At 38.0% G+C, this 25,031-nt stretch overlaps 2 protein-coding genes across 3 annotated transcripts in view; one reads left to right on the forward strand and one right to left on the reverse strand.

Moving 5' to 3' along the window:
- LOC134754868 (uncharacterized) overlaps positions 1–21,303 on the forward strand; it is a 249,182-nt gene extending 227,879 nt beyond the window's left edge. Inside the window, exon 2 of the mRNA XM_063691317.1 lies at positions 21,288–21,303. The gene's annotated coding sequence lies outside the window, so the exon portion shown is untranslated. The remainder of the gene's footprint in view (positions 1–21,287) is intronic.
- LOC134754888 (gustatory receptor 5a for trehalose-like) overlaps positions 18,610–25,031 on the reverse strand; it is a 75,533-nt gene continuing 69,111 nt past the window's right edge. The window contains exons 9-10 of one of the 2 annotated variants that reach the window (XM_063691352.1): positions 19,151–19,240; positions 18,610–18,714 (exon numbers count right to left, since the gene is read on the reverse strand). In XM_063691352.1, the coding sequence (XP_063547422.1) occupies positions 18,616–18,714; positions 19,151–19,240 (189 nt within the window). In that variant the 3' untranslated portion in view covers positions 18,610–18,615. Of the gene's footprint in view, positions 18,715–19,146; positions 19,241–25,031 lie in introns of both variants that reach the window. The other variant, XM_063691353.1, reaches the window with a different exon arrangement.

Here is a 25,031-nt window from a genome sequence, read left to right on the forward strand (position 1 = left end):
CTGATTATATTTCATAAACCTTTTTTATATATGGCCATATAGCACATTGCAATAATTCATTATAATTCTTCAACAATTAGGCCTTTGTGGATATCCAAACACCCAAACTATCATCATCTGTGCATGTAGTTCTCAATCTCGTTACTTTTCATCTTAGAATAGTTAAAATATTTATCAACATGAAGCAATTACTCAACATTATATAAATAACCAAACTTTTATTATACACATTTCTTTTCATGTTTTAAGGTTAGCATAACCTTGTCACTAAGGTTGTCATTGTTGTTGAGTTGTTGACGTGCGTATATGCCATCATAGCTAAGAATGTAGGCTGTAAAATGTTTGCATATGTGCAATACTCAATATTCAAGATTTTGCACTAAAGCATTCAGTTTGCTCAGTCAGTAGGTTTCGCTTTTATATCATTTGTTCTTTGACATTTAAGGCCCATTCTTCAACGTTCTTGCCACTTCTGATAAAAGACACTCACTAAAACTCCAAATTAGTTTACAATAGAATATTTATTTTGAGTTTTCTATAATTAAAACAATACAAATCTCTTATCCAACAACTTGCGTTTTTCTCTCTGTCTTAACTTAATCTCCTGTCAATGTCATTATTGTCCAAAACCGCGGCAAACCATCTGTCACTTGTCAGATATTTAAAAATAAAACTAAAAGACCGTTTGAGATATCCTCAACATCTAACATTCTTAAACCCTTAAGAAGATGTGGTACATCATACAGGGGTATAATTTGATGTCCGTCTACTTCGAAGCATTCTTTTCGCCATTGTTTGCCTGCTCGCATGTATTTTTCTTTTGTGTCTCTCACGAGACTGTTGATGGCGCTGACGTTAGTCGCCCCTTGGTCGCTTTTAGTCCGGTTCTATGGATCGCTTTTAGGACATCTTTTATAATGTTTTTCAATTCAATCGTTTTTAAACATTGAGTAAAATAGTATGCCACAGGTTGCTTGAAATTCTTTTTAATTCCCTTAACCATGAAAACCATTGCATGGTTGGCAATCTTGAATGAACTATCATGGCTTACAAAGCCTTCAAGTTCATCGGTTCCTGCGTTATACTGTACATGAGGTGTCAATGACATTTCATCAAAGATCAATGTGCACAAACGGTCTTCTTCAATAAGTTTTTCTACGGTTTCTTGTAATTTATTGAAAATACAATTATTAATGCCAGGCATTATTTTTATATCAGATAATAAGTTTTTTAAAGATTTTGTCGACAGCAGCCTAAAGTATTTATATAACAAGTTGTAACATTTTGGACTTTTTTTGAAAATGGATAAGGCCAATACTTTTTCTTCCGTATTATAGCGTCTCCCCTTCGGTTTCTTTTTCGCTTGGCGATATTGCATGTTGGTAAAAATTTTGCCTGAACGGATCATATTTTTTGTGACCCTGTCAATATTGTCACAGCCCTGTAACATCTTCGAAACCGTGGCGAGTCTTGTCTTATAATGTTTAGTGTGTTCCATTGATTTTACTAATTTAGATTTCAATTTTCTTTGCTCTTTCTATGCAGCTCTGTATTCCTTATAGAAGAACTCGGATGATTTTTGACCTGTAATCATAAATAACCGTGAAAAAAAGTATGTAATAAAAGGTAGGTTTAATAGTACTCTTTCAGGGTTCCGTACCTCAAAAGGAAAAAACGGAACCCTTATAGGATCACTCGTGCGTTTGTTTGTCAATTCCTTCTTTTTCAATATTGTTCGTTTATGTTACCTACCTTCGAAATTCACTGACGGTACTGCCTTATATAGTAAACGATGACAGGCCACTTTTTGATCTGGTGTAAAGTAATGGTCACAAATCTTCTTATTTTTATAAATTTTCAGTGGGTCTGTCTCCTTTAAGCTGTCGCCAACAATTGACAACCAAGTTCTAAATAGTTCTGGTTTTCTTTCTGGATGAGGGAAATTGTGCATGGGTGCACCTGCAATATACAATAACATTGACATACCATAACTCATATAAGTAATACATAGACCGGGGGCCAGGAACATATTTCCATGACGGTCTTTCCACCGCGACACAGCCGGCTAACAATAATATTATTTACAGTACATATGGTGCTACTTTATCGCACTAGTGCGATAATTAGAACATTACGTAACTATGTCGAAAATTAAAAGATACTACTTTTTAAAATATAATAAAATTAAAATTTATAGGTACTGTAAAACGTTGTACGATACATGTGCGCATTTCTTATTTTTCGCCAGTTTTTCGCACTAGTATCGTAATGTACTATTATGCCATACATATTAGTCCATTATATAATATTATTATTATATTTTGTCCATACTATCATCCAGCGGCACGACGGATACACATCGCCCGGGATGGGATGACCGACGAAATTTTTAACCTGGCCGGCCCGCGGTCTAATGCAACAACGCAAAAAAGCATGTACGTTTATTAATATGTGAAATAAAAGAAATACAACACTACTTACCTAAATCTGCACAACCGAAGAGGCAACGTCGTTTATTTCGTCCTGGCGCACTCATTTTTAACAGCTTTTAATATAAGTACCTATTTTCTTGAGTATCTTTGAAAAATTTCAAAACTCTGTCCATGGAGACTGTATAAAGGAGCCAAATCTCTATGTATGAAAAGTGTCCATCAAAAAACAGTAATTAGGCGGCGCCACCGAAATACTACCAAAAACAACCTACGTAATTTGGTCGGATTATTTGTTGCCTTATATGGTTCATGTTATACTCATGTACCAGAGCCTAACTAGCGCCACCGGAGAGATTAGGAACTATTATTTAAAGCTGAAAGCGGTCACTTTTGCAACAATTCTGCCATAAGAGATTGGCATCCTTTCTATACCATCCATACCTTGAGGAGACTATTATGTTAATACTCTAGGTTGTTTTCATTTTAAAAATGTTGATATAATGCAAACTTTTTACGCATACCTATTTAAAATGTGGAGAACGGTCAAGTGCGAGTTGGACTCGTGATCGAAAGGTTCCGTGTCACTACATATGCATTTTTTTAATACCACGTCGGTGGCAATCAAGCATACGGCCTGCCTGATGGTATGCAGTTACCGTAGCCTATGGACGCCCGCAACACCGGAGATATCACACGCGCGTTGCCGACCCTAACACTCCTCTCCCTCGTTGAGCTCTGGCAACCTTATTCACTGGCAGGAACACAACACTATGAGTAGGGTCTAGTGATATTTGGCTGCGGTTTTCTGTAAGGTGGAGGCATATTGACTAAATGTAAAAAACCGGCAAGTGCGAGTCGGACTTGCGCACGTAGGGTGCCGTACCATTATTATCTTTAAAAACGGCAAAAAAATCACGTGTGTTGTATGGAGCCCTCTTAAATATTTATTGTATTCTGTTTTTTAGTGTTTGTTGTTATTAGCGGTAACAGAAATACATCATCTGTAAAAATTTCAACTAGCTATCACGGTTCACGAGATACAGCCTGGTGACAGACGGACAGCGAAATCTTAGTAACAGTAAAAAGTATCTATGGGTCTCAGCTACCCGTGTACCTACCAAAAATATTTGGAATCTGTCCAGCCAATTTGGCGTAAAGAGGCAGCATAGACACTTACATACATAAATACCCACAGGAACCTCTAAATAGCCCATTTCACTAACTTTTAAATTGTGACTTTTTTTTCAAATTCAAACAATTTGACAGTTTCGGATTTCGAGATTTTTGATAAACTGGAATCTAGAAGTTTCGGCCATTATTATTCATTTATTTTCCATCTCTATCCTACCTACAACATTTGAACCTCATGTCTCTTTCACTCAATTACGTTTCGTTATAAATGTTTACTTCAAACAGTCAGTACCTTACATGCCCTCTGAAATATACATATATATATATACAAATATAATATTTTGTATCTGTATATTTAGACACCTTACAAGTTTAATATTTTACGTCGACGAAAATCTCACTTCCCGGCCAAGGCAAGACGTAAAACTTTAGACAAACCACAGGCGGTAATTCGTAAAGCCCCAGATCGCAGGTGTTTGTGGCCTGAGCCCTAGATATAGATATGTAATATACTTTTAATACCTTTAATATGCACTACGGGCTAAGTGTAGAGCGGGCATAAGGAACCCTAAAACTAAAATGAGGTTTGATGGTGTGTTTTGTTTATTATTCAGCTTCAAATTTATTTTTGATTTAATAAAATTTTCTATTCTTTTTTCAAACATTTTACGGTTCTTTTATTATTCTATGGATGCCAACGTAGTGAGACTAAATATAAACACCGTTTTGAAAAGAAAATTTTCAAATGGAACAGAGAATTGCAGAAGGAAAGGAAGAAGGTGCGTAGGGCAATGAGAGTAGCAACAAAAAGGGATGACTCTCAGAGCTGGGACGCGTACAGAGAAGTCAGGAACAAATACACCAGACTGAGAGAGAAAGCTAGACTAGAGGGCTGGAGGAGGTTCACGGGAGACATAAACAGCTATTCAGAGGGAGCGCGAGTAGTGAAACTGCTGGCGGGAGACCGAGCGTTCCAACTGGGTAGTCTGAGAGTGAATGGAGACTTAGTCACGGAACCGGAAGAGATACTATGTGTCATGCTGAAATCACATTTTCCGGACTGCGAAGAGGTGACGGAAATAGAGGAACAGGAAGGTCGGGAGGAGTCCAACTGGGCGGCGGCATTAGAGGTGGTGGAGGAGGAGAGGGTAGAATGGGCGATTAGCTCCTTTGCCTCCTTCAAGGCTGCGGGCCCTGACGGAGTCCTGCCGGCACTACTGCAGAAAGGATATAGATACATAAAAGATGACCTAGTGGAGTTATATAGGGCAAGTATAGCACTAAACCGCCAAAACCGGGTAAGAAATCGTACCAAGAAGCGAAATCATTTAGAAGCATAAGTCTGTCGTCTTTTGTACTAAAGGCTTTAGAGGTGATAGACAAGCATATAAGAGAGAAAGTGGAAAGCAGCGGAGATCCGCTACACGGGAATCAGCACGCTTACATGGCAGGAAAGTCAACGGAGACAGCCCTACACAACCTAACGGTAAGGGTGGAAAGGGCATTAGAAACGAAACAATTCGCATTAGGCTGCTTCTTTGACGTAGAGGGGGCCTTTGATAAGGCAACCTTTGAGGCCGTAGAGGAAAGCCTGAAGAGAGAGAGAGTATCCGACCGACAATAGCGCAATGGATAGAAAGAATGCTCAAAGGCAGATCCATAACGGCGAAGTTGGGAGGAGCAACAAAGAAGATCAGTCCAAGAAGAGGGTTCCCACAAGGTCTGTCCCCCCTGATGTGGTGCCTACTGCTAGACTCAATGGTGAAAGAGCTCAACAGAGGGGGCGTGTACATGCAGGCTTACTCTGATGACGGAGTGCTACTAGTGAGAGGGACGGTTCTTAGCGTCATAAGAGATATAATGATAAGAGGTCTCAGACAGGTTCTGGGGTGGTGTAGAGAGAGAGGATTGGATCTCAATCCGTCTAAAACAAAGCTAGTGTTATTCACTAATAGAAGGATAAAGGAAATAAAACGCATAAAGATACAAGGTATAGAACTAGAAATGGTGGACGAGATGCAATATCTGGGCGTTACTCTAGACAGTACACTCAGGTACAAAACTCACATCTAGGAGCAGACGGCAAAAGCTATAAGAACACTGTTTCAATGCAAAAGGGCAGTGGGAAAGAACTGGGGGCTGAAGCAAGGAATGGTCCACTGGATCTAGAAGGCGGTAATACTACCCAGGGTGCTATATGGGGCCGTGATATGGTGGCATAGGGCACATATTAAGGAATATCAGAAAGACCTAACCAAAGTACAGAGATTAGCGTGCCTCATGATGACAGGGGCTATGAGAATGACCCCGACACATGCAATGGAGGTAATGCTAGGTTTGAAGCCACTCTGGATTGAGGTGGAGAAAAGAGCCACTGAGCAGTGGTAAAGAAAGAAAGCATGCAAGGAATGGAGGGGAAGCTACGTGGACAAGAGACACGCGCTGATACAAAGAGAGGCATTATCAAAATTTGAGATAACGACCTTATAAAGAGGCAGGAGATATTTGATAAGGAATATAGAGTACATATAGGAGAGAGAGACAACTGGAAGGTGGAAGTCAGACACCCGACGACTATCTGCTTTACGGATGGCTCAAGAACAAGCTCGACGAAACTAGCAGGAGCGGGCATAGTGATCCCTAAACTGGGAGATAAAGTATCAATACCACTGGGTAGATATGCTAGCGTGTTCCAAGCAGAGGTATGTGCTATAGCGCACTGCGCACGTATAGTAAAAGAGAGTGTGCAGCAAGAGGGTGCTGTTGTAATATACACAGATAGCCAAGCAGCACTGAAGGCACTAAAGAAAATATCGGTTACCTCCTCTCTGGTGAGAGAATGTCGAGAGGAGCTTAACTCGATAAGCAAGCAAAGAAGCGTTACGGTGGCATGGGTACCAGGACACCAGGGAGTAACGGGAAATGAGAAAGCGGATGAGCTGGCGAGGATAGGGGCGGAGACGGGATATATAGGTCCGGAACCGGCTCTGCCCATGTCAGCGGATGTCACGAAGGGAGTCATAGAGAAGGTAAAAGAGATAAAAGCACCTCTATGGGAAGAAGAGGCTGGATGCAGACAGTCGAAGATGATGATTAAAGGTATAGATCACAGGAGAACCAGGTATCTTTTGAAACTAGGTAAGAGCAGTCTAAGACTATTGACAGGTATCATTACAGGTCATAACACTCTCAACAGACACCTTAAGATAATGGAAATTAGCAGAGACGCCTCCTGTCCACATTGTGGTAAGGAGGAGACTAGCTTTCACTTACTAGCAGAGTGTATTATGTATGCGGCATCGCGATATAATATATTCGGTAGAGACACGCTGAAAGAGAATGAATTAAAGAATGTCGAACTTAAAGATGTCCTTCTGTTCTGCAGGAAAACAAGAAGATTTGAGGAGCATAGTGTGGGAATGCCGCCGGGACGGTAACCTGCAGCTCCAACTTCAGGGAACTGGGCTGAATGAACGCGACACGTGATCGACAGCCCGCCTGCCTCCGGCCGGGCGTCCCTACACTACATCTACATCTACATCTACAAGTGTTGAATAGGATTTTGGGAGGCACTGCCACCACTGTAATATATGGATGCCTCGGCGCGCTCTGCGCAAAGAATATGTAATTTTGGTTGCTAAGATTGTAGAATATGATTTTTTCTAATGGTATGATTATCATTGCATTCACTTTTCCGACATGCAGTTGTACTCCGTTAAAGGAAAGTCGTGTTGATGCAAAGCATCCTACATAGGTATAATAATATTGTCTTAGCGTGGCCAATGATGATTATAGTTCCTTGGTATTTTTAGAGAGTACTATGCCTATCCGTAATGGCTCAAAATGTTATTTGCTTTCAGTAAAATGCCCTGATTGTGGGAAAGAAATATTTCGGCAAAAACGCTACGATAAATAAGACCGCTGTATTGAATGCGACGTACTTATTTTAGGTAGGTATTTTATATGGTTTCTTACTTTTCATTTATATTCATAATGTGTTTTTGGTTTATTTTTTACATTTAAGTAAATTATATTTTTGTTTCAGATACTTTTAACTTTTGTGAAGTGTGTGGCCTTGAAACTCTTAGGGGAGCAAGAATAAATAAAGCGAGACAGTTAAGCCAAAAATCGAAATTATGTGTAAGTGTGTTTCCGAGCTTACTAAAATTTGGTATGTTACTTAAGCATTCAAATAACTTTATAAATAATGTAATGCACGTTTTCTTCGATAGGTGACTGCAGTTAGCGACAAGGACAACAAAATATTTCCTGACTGGAACGTAAGTAGCTAATATTTCATGTAGGTTTTTATAGGGCTCCGTACCCAAAGGGTGAAAATAGGACCCTATTACTAAGACTGTTTGTCCGTCCGCCCGTCTGTCACTAAGCTGTATCTCATGAACCGTGATAGCTAGACAGTTGAAATTTTCACAGATGATGTATTTCTGTTGCCGCTATAACATTAAATACTACACATACAACAAACGTGTTATTTTTTTGCCGTTTTTATAGATAATGGTTGTCTGGAAGAGATCGCATTTTAGCGATAAGACCGCCTGTTGTTATCTACTGTATTGTTTTTGTTATTTCTCTGTTTTTTGTGGTGCCAATAAAGAGTATATTTATTATATTATTATAAGGGTTCATGGTGGATAAATGTATCAGTCAAGTAACCCACCTAAGCAATCAAACTTATGTTGTATGTAACTTATGTTATGTTCTACAAAGGTATCGTCAGAAGACCTGAGCGAGTTGTTCTCCAACGAGACACTCGCCTCAGACTCGGTGCGAGATGAAAGAGAGCTACCACCGGAAATTATTCCTAAATCAACTATTTCTGACGGCAGTGAAGACAGTTCGGAGGTTGATGTTTGATTAAGTAGCTGTATTGCGTATGCTGGAAAGATGGACACGAAAAAATCTGGTCATACATGATCTGGTATATTTTTGTATGAAGTGCTAATTTTGAAACAGCACTTTTTTTAATAATCCATAGATGCATATCTACAAAATAATAATACAATCATATTAAAATGTATGAGTGTGTGTGAGTTTTTCGCTTTATATATTACAGTACGCTCCCAGCCCTCTCACGGAAAACACGCGTACAGCTCTCGTCAGCCAAGTCAGTGGTCGCCAAACTTTGACAGCACGTTTTTAATTTAATTTATTAATAGCTAAAAACTTAGTTCAACATGCTTTGTGCTCAGTGCCAGAGTGAAGTGAATGACTGTGCCTAATGCACTACGTGCAATAAATTAATTGGTTTTTGTTGTGCCGGGATTACCGAAGTGGGCTACCGTAAACTAGGTTCGCGTAAGGCCCAGTGGAAATGTCCCGACTGTCGAGTTTTGGAACAGTCATCCCCGTTCAAGAGTGCCGAGGCAGCCTCACTGGATTCCATCATGCGGGAGCTGAAATCCATTCAGCTCCAGCTTGTGGATATCGGGCCTTGTGAGTGATGTAAAGGATATAAAGAAGGAAATTGACGAACTCAGAAAGACCTGCGTTTTCAACAGCGCAACGCTAGATGATCATAAGAAGCGGTTGGACACAGCTGAGAATAAATTATCTGAATTGACGAGTATTAAAGGCGATATTCAGTCTATAAACAAAGAGCTGGACATCCTCAAGAGCGAAAATATAAGTAAGGACCAGTGGCAGCGTCTTAACAACGTTGAGATAAAACTCCCCCTAAAGCAAAACGAAGATTTGTTCAAAATCCTAGATCAGATATCAATAGCGATTGGCTACCCAGTCCAGAAAGCAAGCGTTAACTACATTTCTCGGGTGCCAACATACAATAATAAGGAGAAACTGATCATTGTAGGATTTATAAACCGCTACATAAAAGAAGATCTCGTCGCTTCTGCTCGTGCAAAAAAGAAACTTATTGCTAGTGAAATCGGCTTTGTTGGGAATGCGCAGAATATCTTCATAAATGACCATCTAACCCCGGACTATAAAAAGTTGCTTACCTCTGCAAAGACGTCACTTAAGCCGAAAGGATATATGTATATATGGGTAAAGTACGGGAAAATACACGTGCGGAAGGACGATGCATCGAAAATATTCGTTATTAATAATCAGTCCGATTTAAACAAATTATTATAGTGTGTAGTTATTATAGATTAGTACTACAGTTTTTAAAAACATGTATTTGCTATGCGGTTTTTTCTCCTATCGATAATTATATAACTTTGGGAACCGTACGCTCTGTGGAATGCTGTTTGTTATCGCTGCCTACTGCCCGGCCTGTCGCCTGCGCTTATTGTTACCAGAATGCATTTGTAATTATGTTATGCAAAATATGTTTGTCTCCTTCTTGCCAATTATTGCGCTTACGCGTCTTACTATTTTTACTGCTTGCCTTGTCACACTTATGGAACAGTTTCTATGCTTGGTTGGGATTATTAATTTCTATACGTTAATAATTGTTTCTTGTTACAAAGTACCTTGTATATCAATGAGGAAAATAATACATTTTAACTGGAATGGGACGAAGTCTGCTACCGGCTGTTATCTGTTAAATAATTATTATTGTGTTTTATCTTTAGTCTCTTGTAATGGATAGTAACTATAACGGGATACTTTCTGTTTACTATCAAAATGTTAGGGGCCTTCGATCTAAAACTATAGACTTCTATCGTAATATTCTATTGGCCTCCTATGACATAATATTTTTAACAGAGACATGGCTTGTGGACGGTATCGCGGATTCGGAACTTTTTGATAACAGGTATGTAGTTTGGCGGCGCGACCGCGACCTGGCGCTAACAGGCCAGAGTCGAGGAGGTGGTGTTATTATTGCCACGCGGAAAGAATTGGCCGTAAATCCTCAGCCTACCTACCATTCTTCGGCGGAGGACTTATGGGTCACTTTGTTAGTTAATAATGGAACGGTTAAGCTACATTTATGTGTTGTTTACTTATGTAAGCAAGGGCATCAGGGTTACTCTTTTTCTAGTCAACTTTGTAATTTTCTTGATAAACTAGGGGAAGTAATAATTAATAATCCAGATGACAAATTCCTAATTATCGGTGATTTTAATCTAAGTAACATTGCGTGGACGTTAAGTAGCAAACATTTATTGCCATCTAATTATACTTCCATAGATGAGTGTCATTTAGTCGACGAGCTAAATTATCTTGATTTGTATCAGTATAACGGAGTGTCTAACATATAAGGAGTGTCTAACATTTAACAAAGGATCTATCTATTTATAGCTTCCGCATCATTGTATTGTATTGTATTAAGTAAGTTTTATGTTATGTTTATGTTACCTTATTTTATTTTACTGTATGAGTTTAAAACTTGAAATAAACAATATTATTATTATTATTATTATATATGGTAAGATATTGGATCTCGTGTTGTGCAATGACGTTGTGACTGTGTGCGAGTGCCTAAACCCGTTTGTACCCATAGACCCCTATCACAAGGCATTAAGCATTTATATAACATTTGTTTCTTGTACATCTCTTAAATCCGCACCTGTCATGAAATACTTTTATAATAAAGCCAATTACGACTTAATTAATTTAGACCTTTTAGAGACAGACTGGGATGTTGAGTTCTCTAGTCGAACTTTTGACCAGTGTATTGATTATTTTTATTCTAAATTTAAAGAGTTAAAAGATAGGCACGTTCCTCACAGGTTTATTTCTAAAAATTCATACCCAGTTTGGTACTCATCCTCGTTAAAGAAAGCCATCAAAGAAAAACATAAGTATCATCGTAGATTTAAGTTATATGGTAATAGGTGTGATTTGCTTTCCTTCGAGTGGCAGAGGGAAAGAGTCAGGCGTATGGAAAAACGATGTTTTTTAAATTATACTGAAAGTATTGAAAATAATATAAGTAAAAACCCAAAACTATTTTGGTCTTTCATAAAATCTCGTTCAAAGTCCTTTGGGATACCGAGTAGTATGCGTTATGATGGTGTTACTATGAATTCAGGGATTGATATTTGTAATGCGTTTTCTGATTATTTTAAAACAAGTTTCCTAGAGCCTGGAATCCCTGCCGCAAGCGATCCACGCGGTTGTAGCAACGCTCATAAATATACCGACCCGGCTAGTGACATTGCCAGTATCTCTGTTGATAGTGACTTGGTTACCAAACTCTTGCTAAGCCTCGATCCTAATAAATCAGCTGGTCCCGATCTGGTACCAGCCTTGTTTTACATAAACTGTGCCAAAGCGTTAACTAAACCCATTTCGTTACTGTTCCGTCGCTCTTTCGTGGAATGTACGATTCTCGCGATCTGGAAATCAGCTTTCATAACTCCAGTTTTAAAAAAAGGTTCTAAAACGGATCTTTCTAATTACAGACCGATTTCGAAATTGTGTATCTTGGCCAAGGTATTAGAAAAAATAGTCCACATGCAGATTTCGTCAGCATTCAAAAATTCCATAGATAACACTCAACATGGTTTCATTGAACGTAGGTCCACAGTGTCTAACCTGGGTTTACTCAACGACTTTATCTCCGAGTCGATGGTCAATGGTCATCAGGTGGATGTTATCTATACAGATTATAGTAAAGCTTTCGATCGTATTGACCACGATATTTTAATATCTAAGCTTTACTTAATTGGTATCAGAGGGGATCTCCTGAGATGGTTTAAGTCGTACATTAAAAATCGGTGTCAGTCGGTGGTGATCAATAATTACATGTCGAGCTGGGTATCTATACCAAGTGGAGTCCCCCAAGGGTCTTTATTGGGCCCACTTCTATTTAACATCTTTGTGAACGACATAAGTACCTGCTTCCAATTCTCTAAGTTGCTCAGCTTTGCTGACGACATGAAAATTTTTGCTAAAATTACATCACCGGCTGATGTATGTGCACTTCAATCTGATCTAAGAAGGCTGGATACCTATTGTAGTATAAACAAATTAGATTTAAACCCCTCCAAATGTTATACAGTAACCTTCTCTCGTAAATTAAATAACATTTGTACCCCATATTCACTAAAAGGTAGCATTCTTCAGCGAGTGGCAAGCATAAGAGATTTAGGTATTATTCATGACTCAAAACTTATTTTTAGCGAGCACATTGACAGCATAGTACGTAACGCTTCCAGGTCACTTGGTTTTATAATGCGTAATTCAGTTTGTTTTACCAGTCCCAAAACTCTTAAAATCTTGTATTGTGCTTACGTGAGAAGCAAACTTGAATACGCTTCGCAGATATGGAATCCTCAGTATCAAATTTATGTTGACAGGATTGAGAGATTACAGTTAAAATTTGTCAAATTTCTGTGTTACAAAATGCGAGTCAATTATAGTTATATCGACTACCTCAAGCTGTGTAAGAAACATCATTTGATCCCACTTGTTAAGCGCCGGGAAATTGCAGACATAGTGTACTTGGTATATATTATTAAAGGTAATGTAGATTGTCCAAATTTGCTTAATAAGATCTCTTTTAATGTTCCGTCAAGGACGCTTAGGCATTTTCGTCCCATCAGTAATTACCAAACTATTACTAGGTATAGAAAATACAGTTTCTTATGCAGGGCAAGCATGGCAGGCAAGCAATAAAGCTTTTATAAATTGTAATATCGACATATTTAGTGATAGCATATCAATAATAAAAAATAAATAAATTAGATGCTTTATGGGTGACAATGATTCTGGCGCAGGTCAGGGCTAATGTACTACCTAACAGATTTTACCTTCTTTTCTACTTATTTTTTGTAATAATCGATCATATTCATATCGATCCTCTGTTCTTGTGCTGTATGAACTTGTACATGTGTAATTAAGTTGGGCAATAAGCTTGTTATATTTTATTCCGTTTCTATAAGTGAAAACCCATAATTGGCTCTCTAATTCTATTGTAGTTTGTTGATATGTTTAGCGCTGTTGGTTTTCCATGTACCAAAATAAAATAAAATAAAATAAAATAAAATAAAAATTATACGAATATTTTTGAACAACATTTTCTGTCAGTCAGTCAGTTTACTAGGTTTCTGCCACTCAAAAGAGTCTAAACATAGATTTTTTGTCTTTTGATAAAAACTACTAGGTACTTTTATATTGACTTCTGTATGGAGCAGTTATTAGACCATTTCGATTTTGACTGATATTTGACAAATTATTGTCTCCCATAGAAAAACTACTTTCAGTGCTCGGAGTGAATATAATATGTAACTTTTTGGTCAGATGATATTCTAAAAACATAAAACAGCATGTTAAAATGTAAATTAAATTATGGTATCGTAGTAGAAAGCGAATGATCATTGTCAAAATTACATAATGTTGTTCAAAAAAATATTCGTATGATGAAATATATACCTAAAGCGAAAACGCACACACGCTCATACATTTTAATATATTTTTATTTTGTAGATATGCATCTCTGGTTATAAAAAAAAGTGCTGCTTCAAAGTTAGCAGTTAATAGAAAAATATAGGTATGAATGAGAATGAGAATGAGAATGTGAAATCGTTTATTATCAATTAGCAGAGTTACATCTTTTTATTCCCGTAGGATTGTGTTAGCTAACTTATGTCTAAAAGATCTGTGTAAGCTGGAGGTGTTGTGTCACAAGTGTCGAGTTAAAGATGTTGGTAATAGTGTTACATATGTTACATTTACTTAATTCTAAGGGGACGAGGAGCCGCTGCCCCACGGGGCCAGCGTCTCATGTCTTTATTTGGTACATATAAGATTTCACCTATTCTATGGTTTGTTAATAGTGGGTTATGTTCGCCGTGAGCTAGGTAAGCGTCCCCTGGTGTGTCGAGGTCTTCAATACCAAGAGCTGCGATTCTGTCCAGCATTCTGCGATTTAAATCAGCGGCGCGAAAAATATAGGTACCAGATCATGTACAACCAGATTTTTCATTTCCCCCCTTTAGTTGACCTAAAGTAGTTATTTTAATTTGTTCTTTAACACAGCGTACGCAATGTTAGATTTAAATATTATATTCAACTTAATCTTAATTATTAATATTAACCAAACCACACTTTAACATAAGAATGCCACCACCCCGGCGTAGATCCAATGTAACGGGTAGAACAACCCGCGATAATGCCCGGTTACGAATAGCTACGAGTAGAATAAGGAACCAAGTAGTTCAATTCAAAATTGCACTCGGTAATACCCGATCGGTAATTCACAGTCTTGGTAGATTGAATCACCGGTGTAATTACTGTAGAGCTCTTCATTTTGATCTAAAAAAAAGTGAAATTCATTCGTGTTGTCATAATGGTAAAGTCGTTCTTCAACCATATTCTCAGTCTTCACTTATTCAGCGATTATTATTAGGCAATGATGCAGATTCAAAAAACTTTAGATCAAACATTCGATGTTATAACGCAGCTTTTGCCATGGTAAGTTCAAGTGCCAATATCGAGCAAAATTCCGCAGGAGGTCCATACTATTATAAAATTAATGGCCAAGTATATCACAGAATAGGGACTCTTCACCCTCCGTCAGGAATGTCACCTTCGTATGCACAGATTCATATAATAGGGATCACATGTCACGTGGTCAAACTCACAAATTAACTTAACTTTTTTTTATTTTTTTTTCAGTACTTTTTCGGAAAAAATTAAAAATCCAGGTGTTTTATGCAACTCTCCAGCATGAGACGAATCTAATGACATATCATTTATCAAAATCGGACCATAACTGTAGATCTGATGGGATGTACAAAAATCGGCCTCGCGTAATATATATATAGATAGATAGATATCTCTTTGATTGCTCGTGTTATAAAATGGAGGTACCTCTTTAACTTTACTCACCCATTACCATCAAGATGTTGTCTCCTTGACTTCCCCAATCCAAGTGGCCGGGTCTGAACCACCGTCTCTTTAACTCCCGCTTAGTGTTGCCAGGTAAGTCATTAAACATTACCCATCACCCTAATATTAAATTCAGATATTTTAAGAATGTTGCCAAGTGAAATTCATATTTGCTTGCACTTTTTGATATAATGAGTACAAAATCATGACTGGATCAAGGTTCATTTGGTATACCAGTTTTTTTGGAGTTATACAGTTAGCAACCTTGGATAAGTGCATTTTACTAATTAGTAAGAGCAGAAGGTATAGTTCTAAGGAACCTATTTATTCAATTTACAATCAAATTGAATATGCAAATGCATTCAAGCCGCAAGACCAAGCTTAGTTTATGTTACAAAGACTATATATTTAAACACATACTAGGATGCGTAGTGGTTTTTTTTTAAATATAAAATATTCTTTAAATTAAATAAAAAAATATGTCATTCTGTGTTTTATTTAATCTCTTCATGTGTTAGTAAGTAAAATTTTTATTAATATTAATGTGCGGTTACTGTGATACGGTTCTTCACATCTCAGCAGTTGGAGTATAAATCACAAATATTACGATATCTATCATGGTTAGGCTAATGTTGCAATCATACCGCACTTGTAGAAAGAATTTTGTCAATGTTACATACAGCTACGGGGTCCTACCACTTTCTAGACGATCATATCACTTTTATGGACAATAACTAGTTTAATACAAAACAGAGATCAATCACTTCCTTAGATAATGAAGGTTTGTTATTAGGGTAAGGGAATGTCATTCTTAACCGTCACAGTACGACTCATTTCGGTTCTTGGATAATTATGATTGCTTTGAGCTATATAAACGACGATCTAATTAAATTAATTGTCGTCAAAACATACCTAACTTACGTTCAAAAAACCGGAAAATCCCTGGATTTAACTGATTCCGAACACAAGTCAACAATTAACTACCTACTCCATGTTCAGGAAGTATAGGGAAAGGGAATTGCTGTAATAGCAGATATGTAATATGTCCAAAAACAGTTTATTTATTTCTCAGGAATTTGATACGATGATGAGGTTTGGCGCGACGTGCTTGATGTGGACAAGTTATGGAAAGTACGTCCGCTACTGAATAAGGTACTGCAGACTTAAGAAGAATTTCTTTCTATTGACGAAATGATTGTGCCGTTCACGGATCAGTGTAGATTAATAATACATTACTGCAAGCGCCGGGAAAGAAGGGCTTGCTGAGTAAGTATAGACATACGGATAGTGATACGAAGCCGGCAAGCCCTTTTCACGGCCAGGCATGTATAGTGATTTTCTCAAACATATGCAATGAAATAAAGAAATACACCACAAAAAAAAACAAATTTCTACTTCGCTTTGGCGGCAACAAGTTATTAATTGCTAATTCTGCCTCCGCCCTCAATTGCGACGGAGTACAATTAATTTCTTCACAAATATAAAATTCAGCTACTCGACAAAAGTTTTTAATTTTTCCTCCAATCCCTACATAATGTTTTTTTACGGAAGTATTTCGCGTGTATAGTGTTCGAATATTTAGACCTTATACACAACCTGATATAGTTGGTCAAACCAAATTGTCAGTAAATAAGAACAAAAAAAAAACTATACATCTTTTCTTTTGGGTGCTAGTACTAGTGTAAGACAATGATAGTATGATTCTCTCTGTCTATGTTTGAAATGAGACAGTCCTTTGACAAACTATAAATGCAGAGGATTTTAAATATTGTCTATGGTCTTTGGTGACTTAGGCCCCATACGCACGAGCATTCGCTAATCAGAGAAATCGACTCCACACTCACGTTCGCGGCTTCGCGCCGCGTAGTATGGAGCGGCCTATACAGATTAGTATACTTAGGCCAGGATTACACTTGTAAGTTTTACTTACGTAAGTAGGGACAAAGCTATTTGCTAGAATGAGATAACGATATTCATATCTCATTCTGTAGTATAGCTGTGTCCCTTGTACTTACGTAAGTAAAACTTACAAGTGTAATCCTGGCCTTAATATCAGTTCGTGTGTAAAAGGCGTTAACGCGGATATTTTTGGTCCGATAACCATTCAGCCACTAGAAATAATAATAATAATATAATTCAGCTGTTTAGCCTGTTCATGAACATAGACGCCATAATTGTTAACATTAAAATAAAATAAAAAATACTCCCGGCCTAGGCCTTCAATTTCGAGTTGCTCCGCCCGAAACGTGATACTTTGAAGCCTGTTTTGACGCACATAAGGACGATATTTTATTGCATGTTTGAGAAAAACAATATTATGTTCCAAATCCTAGCGGTCTTAAACATACACCTACCTAACATAACATTTACCTATATACCTACCCCATCTACCCAAACCATGAAAATACTAATTTTGGTTTAGGAGAAAAAACTGTTTTAAATTTAACAGAAGAGCTAGCTAGCGGCTTGCGACAGAACTGAAACAGTAAAACCTGTTATCTACAGGATCTGTAATGAAGAATCGCATTCCAGTCTCTGCCAGGCAGTTGGTAAAGGAAGATAGTGAGTTGAAGGGAAGTGGTTCATCAAGAACTGGTGAACAATACTGAAAATATTGCTCAAATTAAACGGTTAGACAATAATAGCGTAGCTCTTCTGTCGACAGCGGATGGAGAAGAACCAACGGACAGCTGCAGGAGATGGAGCAAGTCAAACAAAGAGTTAGTGTTCTAAGTACTTGGGTCTAAACGAGTATAAAATATTAGTACTAGTACTGGTAGGACCATGCTTTGCATTGATTATGAGATGAATTTTGCTTTGGGCCTTAGGAGATTAAATGCAGAATACAAAATAGATATTTTTCATATTGTAAGTATTTGCATTCTAAATACAAGTAATTCAAATAAATCACATCATATCTTTCATATATCTTTATTGCGTCCATGTTCATTTTTACATAGGATGGTATTGAAATATTATAAAGTCGGTAACCACACAATAATACATAGGTAGGTATAAACACTATAACGCTACACTTAAACGCTAATACTATTATTAAAATAAACAAATATATCATAAATTAGAACAACATAAACTAGAATTAATCTAAACTTGAATACATCTAATACGCCCCCGTAGCATCGTACCAAAGATACTAATAATACATGATACTGGTAGTCAGTTTGGATAGATATTATATAGTCCTAAGTAGGTACCACACCAACAAAACTATGAAAATCTCTTTTCGGTGCTCGCACCACATGTAGATTGTAGGTAGGTACTCGACGCTTCAGAACGTTGTGGAATTTAGAGCGGACTTATGTTCCGTAAATCCATGATCATCGAATTGTATTAGTACTAATTCATACGTGATTATTGCTCCCGCCATCTGTTAATAGGTAGACAAAATTATTAATTTAAAATTAGTTATATTTAAATTTAACAGGTATTCAGAAAAAGCTATCAACTGTTTTTATTATGAAGTACCTTATTTGCTTTAAAAAGAAAATGCTGTTTTTTTTTATTAGTCCTGTAAAGTTTGAAAGTATGTAGGTTGATCCGTAGAATAAAATTATAGCAACCAGTACAAAATCTACACTAGCTTTTGTGTCGTTAAAATGCGTAGTTTAATATACCATTGTATTCCCATTAAACCAAGAGGTCCATCAAAAATTATATCGATTCAGAAATTTCCGAAAAGTTGTGGCAAAAAGCCGGGAGAACGTTAACTACAAATTTAATCCCACATAAATATTTAGAAGTAGATCAGCCTGTGTCTAATCAAAAAAGTCTCACTATAGGTAAATTGAATTGTACTTACGTACTTGCAATAAAATTGTTCTGTTAAGAGAAAAAAATCCCAGTCCCGTTAAAGCGACATAATCCTTACTGAGTTGATTTTGTAATCTCACAATCTAAAAATATAAATAAATATATTTTTCACCTCAGCAGCTCGAACATGCCTACTTTCGTCACTCCCTGGAGTGACGAAAGTGCGACTTTCCTCACTCCAGAGAGTGAAACAAAGTAGCTTTTTAGTTTAGTGAAGGCCATGAACTGCCACTTCTTACTTCGGGGTCTATTACAAATTCGAAATACATTTTAACCTTTAATATGTTCTCACTACTGAGGTTAAAAATTATATGTGCAACACGAGAGCAAAGTTTTTTTATATCTCGTGTTTTTGAGTCCCTCGCTACGCTCAAGATTCTAACTTAGAATCTTACGCTTACTCGGGTCTCAAAATCAACACTCGCAAGAAAAACCAACTTTCCTCTCTTGTTGCACAAATAACTATTAATACAAATCGGCACACAATGGACACGCTGTGATGTTTTGTCTATTTACCCCAAGCGTCAGTAATAAACTAGTACTGAGTACGGTCGTTTGCCTTATCGCCACTTAAGACGATTCTCGCTGATTTGGCCTTGAGCGTCTGGGCAAAATGTACCCGCTTCACCCCGCACTCCGCTCACTGCGATCGTACGTGAATTTTGACTCGCGGCACGGCAACGAGGTTCAAAGAATATAATATAAGACAGTCCAGAGGCGCGCCGATGGCGCTATACTCGTATTTGTATCTTTTGACTGCAAAGACTGCTTTGGAGCTATTTTGTCCTTTGAGTATGAGTAGATTATGCATTTAGTGGAGGTCGAAAATTATAAGAAAAATATATTAATTAATAGTGCGTTCATAGGTTTTTTTATCTCTTTAATAAATTAATAAATATAAATAATGCTATTAATAGTTAACTTGTAAACTAAGTACTACATTTTTAGAATCGTTACCTTACTATTAAACTATTGTTTTTTTCGAGTAGTTGGTTGATAAATAAAATAGGTAATCAATTTCAAACTATTAGTTATATTAGTCGGAACTATTTTTTTCCTGTGAATTATAGTTTTTTCGTAAAAAACACTACTACATGCCGTTTTGCTACTAGGTATTTTTGCCTATTTCTACTAAACAGCAATTCGATTAAAATTATCTTTAAACTAAAAAATGTTTTAACAGTTCTGTAAATACAATGTTTTAACGCCAGCACTGACTAAAATACCGACTTGGTTTCACATTACAACTCAAAACTTTTTTGTAGTTGAAGAATTGCGTTGCGAGACTTGCATCTTTTACATGTAATGTTTTTGATGGGATCTCATCTCTTTTTTTAGGCAGTCCTTGTTTTCGGGTACTACTTCTTGTACGCCAGCTACTACTTTTCTCAAAGCTCATACCCATCCCACACTATAGGTACTCGTACTCATACCTATACAATACTCATGGCCATACCAAACTATAACTCGTACAATACTCATACCCTTACCCATCCCACACCATACCCGCACTCATACCTATACCATATTCATATCCTTACCATACTCATAGCCATACGATACTCATACTATACATATTTTATAACTATACACATCTTCATACTCACATCGTACATCGTAGATAGACCTTCACCTACTATTTGTAGGAATTGCAAAAGTAACTTTGTAGTAGCATATATTTATATGGGATTACAAAGTAACTTATGCATTTCTCAAATCTTTAAATCGTGACTGATCTTGCAATATTTTTAGGTTTTTTATGGCTTGAGAAGCTAAAAACTACTTACTATGATTAAAATTTACAGCTTTTGGGTCTGCTAGAAGTACCTTAGAATTATGATGATTGGTGAGTGAGTGAGTGTGTCAGTGACCAAAGTAGGCAACTTTGACGTGCAATCATTCTTATACTTACTACAAGTTTAAATGGAATGTTCTTGGGGATATATCTAAGTCATATTATGCCATATGTGTCACTAAATTCAGGGTTCTAGTTTTAGCCAACACAAAATTACAGGACGTTGAAAATGGCCTGAGTGGGTTTGAGAAAAGGATGGTACGGCCGTACCTCTTTGTTTTAGCTCGACTTGGCGCTTTACACGCGCGAAAGATTATCGCTCCGTCTGTGACGAGCTTAATAGTAAGTTTTTCCGTAAATAAAAATACGATAGGCCGTTTTGCTAGTTCTTAATCGATTAAAATGTTTTTTAAACTACAAAAACATGTTTTTAACAGGTACTATACATACATACAACGTAATAGGTAATAGGTAGCTTATGTTAAATCAATTATTTATTGTTTCGAGATGGAATGGAACATTATTCAAAACGTAAAACTTGAATGACATTATAATATGTCGGTTAGAAAACATTTATTTATTTATTTCAAATGAAGTTTTCTGAAACATACGTATATTATAGTATAATATATACGGATATTATCATTACATTCATTGTAATAGACCGCAAAATACCGCGTTGCGCTCGCTAATGCGCCTCGCAACCAAATCAGCGCTCTGCAGTTATTTATTCTTTGGCCACAATAACTCCGATATTATAGCACTTTGCTTGTGCATAAGCGAACATAGTGCAAGGAAGGCATGGAGCGAATAGCGACACAGCCTCCTCGTCTCAAAGCTGGCACACGACTGCCGGCACGCCGGCAGTGCCGGCCACGACATTTTCAGGCTGCATACGCATGAAATGTGGAAAAACGTTCGATTTCTTAAGAAAATATTTTTTGATTAACAAAAGCTATGTTGCATTTTGTTAGTTTGAAAATAATTTTAATCGATTAAAGGATGACTCACGTTACACCGGGCCGTGTCCGGGCCGGAGCTTCCGGCGCTTACTTTTCTATGACATGACAGGTGATCACGTGATGCTTTCCATAGAAAACGAAGCGCCGGAAGCTCCGGCCCGGACACGGCCCGGTCTAACGTGAGTCATCCTTAAGCCGTTTAGATAAGCAAAGTTAGCCGCAAAACGGCCTGTCGTGTTATTTTTTTTTCGGTGAAACTACAAATTTCAGGAAAAAAGTCAAATGTTACAATTGTTGTGCATAAAGTGAAGATGCATATATTTTTTTCATAATTTTTTGGTGACTCATTTAGAAGTTATAAGCTCTAAAAAGTAACAGTTTTTGGCCAAAAACAGCGCGAAGCGCCTTAACCTATACCTACATATAACATTCTGGTGACGAGAATGGCGAATTTTATCGGTAATTTAGGAGTGTTTGATCACAAATCACAGGACTGGCAAATTTTTCACAGTCGACTCAGCCAATTTTTGTTATTGAATAGACAGTGTAAGTGACGATGCAAAAAGGTGCGCGGTGTTGCAACCTCATTTCTCCGAGGAATCATATATAGCAGCGGTTTTTATCCTTTGGGTACGGAACCCTAAAAAGGACAATTGAAAAAAGTGTGTACGCAAAAGGGCATTGGCGGCAAATCTAGGCTTCACTGCATACAAACGGAATCGGACGACTCCGATGTGCGTAAAGAATGCGAGGTTTATAACGCAAGAAGGTATGTCGATAATTATAAACTAGGGAATGCTAACCGGTTTTTAATTGTATAGAAAAACCGGTTAATAACCGGATATTAGCCGAAATTTCATACAAATAAAAACCGGTTTGCATTCCCTATTATAAACGTATTAAATTGCCTGTTACTCTTAGTGACGTACCTACAAATTTTGATGGAACTGGTTTCCGGTTCAGGAGCGAGTGTTATTAGTGACGAACTTTATTCAAAACTCTTAAAAAAGAGGAAGTTGTTGCCAAAATAGGGGGAGGGGAGCATTATACAAAATTAGATTTAAGTAATGCCTACAATCAACTCTGATTGTCGGAATCATCTCAGATACCCCTAAAGGATTGTCTTAGTATACCCGGTTGTTGTATGGTCTCGCTAATGCTCCAGCTATTTTTCAGCGTACTATGGAAACATTACTGGTAGGTATAGAGGGCGTCACGTGTTGGCTGGATGACGTACGTTGCACGGGTCCCGACCGGGCTACCCATCTAGCTAGGCTTCGTGAAGTTTTGAAAAGGTTGCAACACGCGTGTTTGCGTTTACAAAGAGATAGCATTACGTATTTGGGATACGTTATCGATAAAAACAATCTCAGGATCAGTCAAGATAAAGTGAGCGCTATACTTAAGTCCCCGCCTCCTAAAAATGTCTACGAGGTACAGCAGTTACTAGGAGTTGTCAACTATTATCGGAAATTTGTTCGTAACGCATCTTCTGTTGCACCCGTTGCACGAGCTGTTACGCAACGGCGCGAAATGGCAGTGGGGCGAGCGCCAACAGGCTGCATTCGACAACGTGCGGCGCGAGCTAGCATCTGATCGTGTTTGCGCATTTCAACCCGGAGGCTGCACTGGTTTTGACCACTGATGCTGGACCCTCCGGCCTTGGTGCCGTATTGGCACATTTGGCGCCTGACGGTTCCGAGAGGCCTATTGCATTCGTGTCCAGGTCACTCTTACAGAGTGAAAAGAATTACAGCCAAATTTTTAAGGAAGTCACGGCGATAATCTTTGCAGTAAAATATTTCCATCAATATTTGTATGGGCGTCAGGATCCCTTTATTTTAAAAACTGATCACCGTCCATTGCTTTCCATTTTTGGAAAGAAAAATGGAATTTCAGTCACTACTGCGTCGCGTTTACAAAGATACACAATTATCCTCTCAGCGTACAATTATAATGTACAGTATTTAAATACTAAGAATAATCAGGTGGCGGAACAGGACAGGACAGTGACCGGGAACAGGATAATACCGTATCTTTCCTTAACTTTTTAGATGGAAATATTAAGCCGGTTTCATTTGACGATATTAAGAAGGCGGCATCAGCTGACTCATGACGGATTAAGCCATACTTCTTATGCAAATCCGATTTAGAATGGCATAATGGGTGTCTATTTCGAGGGCACAAGATCGTCATTCCGGCCGTGTTTAGAAATCGCATGTTGAAAGAACTCCACTCGGCGTATTTTGGCGTGGTAAAAACAAAGAGTACGGCCAGGAGTAGGTTCTGGTGGCCCGGCATCGACGGCGATATCGAGCGCTGGGTGGGGGCATGCAGCGTGTGCGCAGTGCAGCGTGCCGCTCTCCCGCGTAGCTCCCTCCGCCTGGCCGCGTCGTGCTACTGCTTGGGAACGTATTCACATTGATTATTTATCTATAGGATAAAAGGTATATTTAGTCGTAACTGACGCGTTCAGCACATGGTTAGAATGTGTAAAAATGGATTGTGGCACCTCAACGAATGCATTAATCATGAAATTAAAGTATATTTTATTTCGCAACGAAATAACAGATATGAAATCTAAACTGAAAGAACTCGACTCCTATAAGATCGAAGTACAAAACCTGCGGGAAGAGGTCTCGTACCTGCGGAAGGAGCTTGTGACCACGGAGCAACGGAAATATCTCAAAGATGTTGAGATATCGGGAGTCACAGAGACATTGTGAGCATTGTATGCACCAAGTTGGGAGTGGAGTTGGACCCGCGCGACGTCGACGATGTGAGGCGCGTGGGCAGGAAGGGTGAGAATGCCGACGCTAGCACTAGCATGGAGCGGCCCAGACCAGTGGTGCTGACCTTTACTCGCCGAGCCCCGCGGGACAAATTACTACGAGCCGCGAAAGTACGATGCGAGCTTAATACGACGAATCTAGGCAAACAACCGTCCAGTCTACATAAACGAACACTTAACCAAAGACAATAGAGTTATAGTAAAGCCCGTGCAGTAAAGAAACAACTTAATTATAAATATGCCTGGACATCAAATGGGTCTATTTTTCTGCGCCGGTCTGAAACTAGCTCAGTTATCCATATTACCAACGAAGCAATGCTAGAGAA

Source organism: Cydia strobilella, chromosome Z (genome assembly GCF_947568885.1).
Source record: "Cydia strobilella chromosome Z, ilCydStro3.1, whole genome shotgun sequence".
NCBI lineage: Eukaryota > Metazoa > Arthropoda > Insecta > Lepidoptera > Tortricidae > Cydia > Cydia strobilella.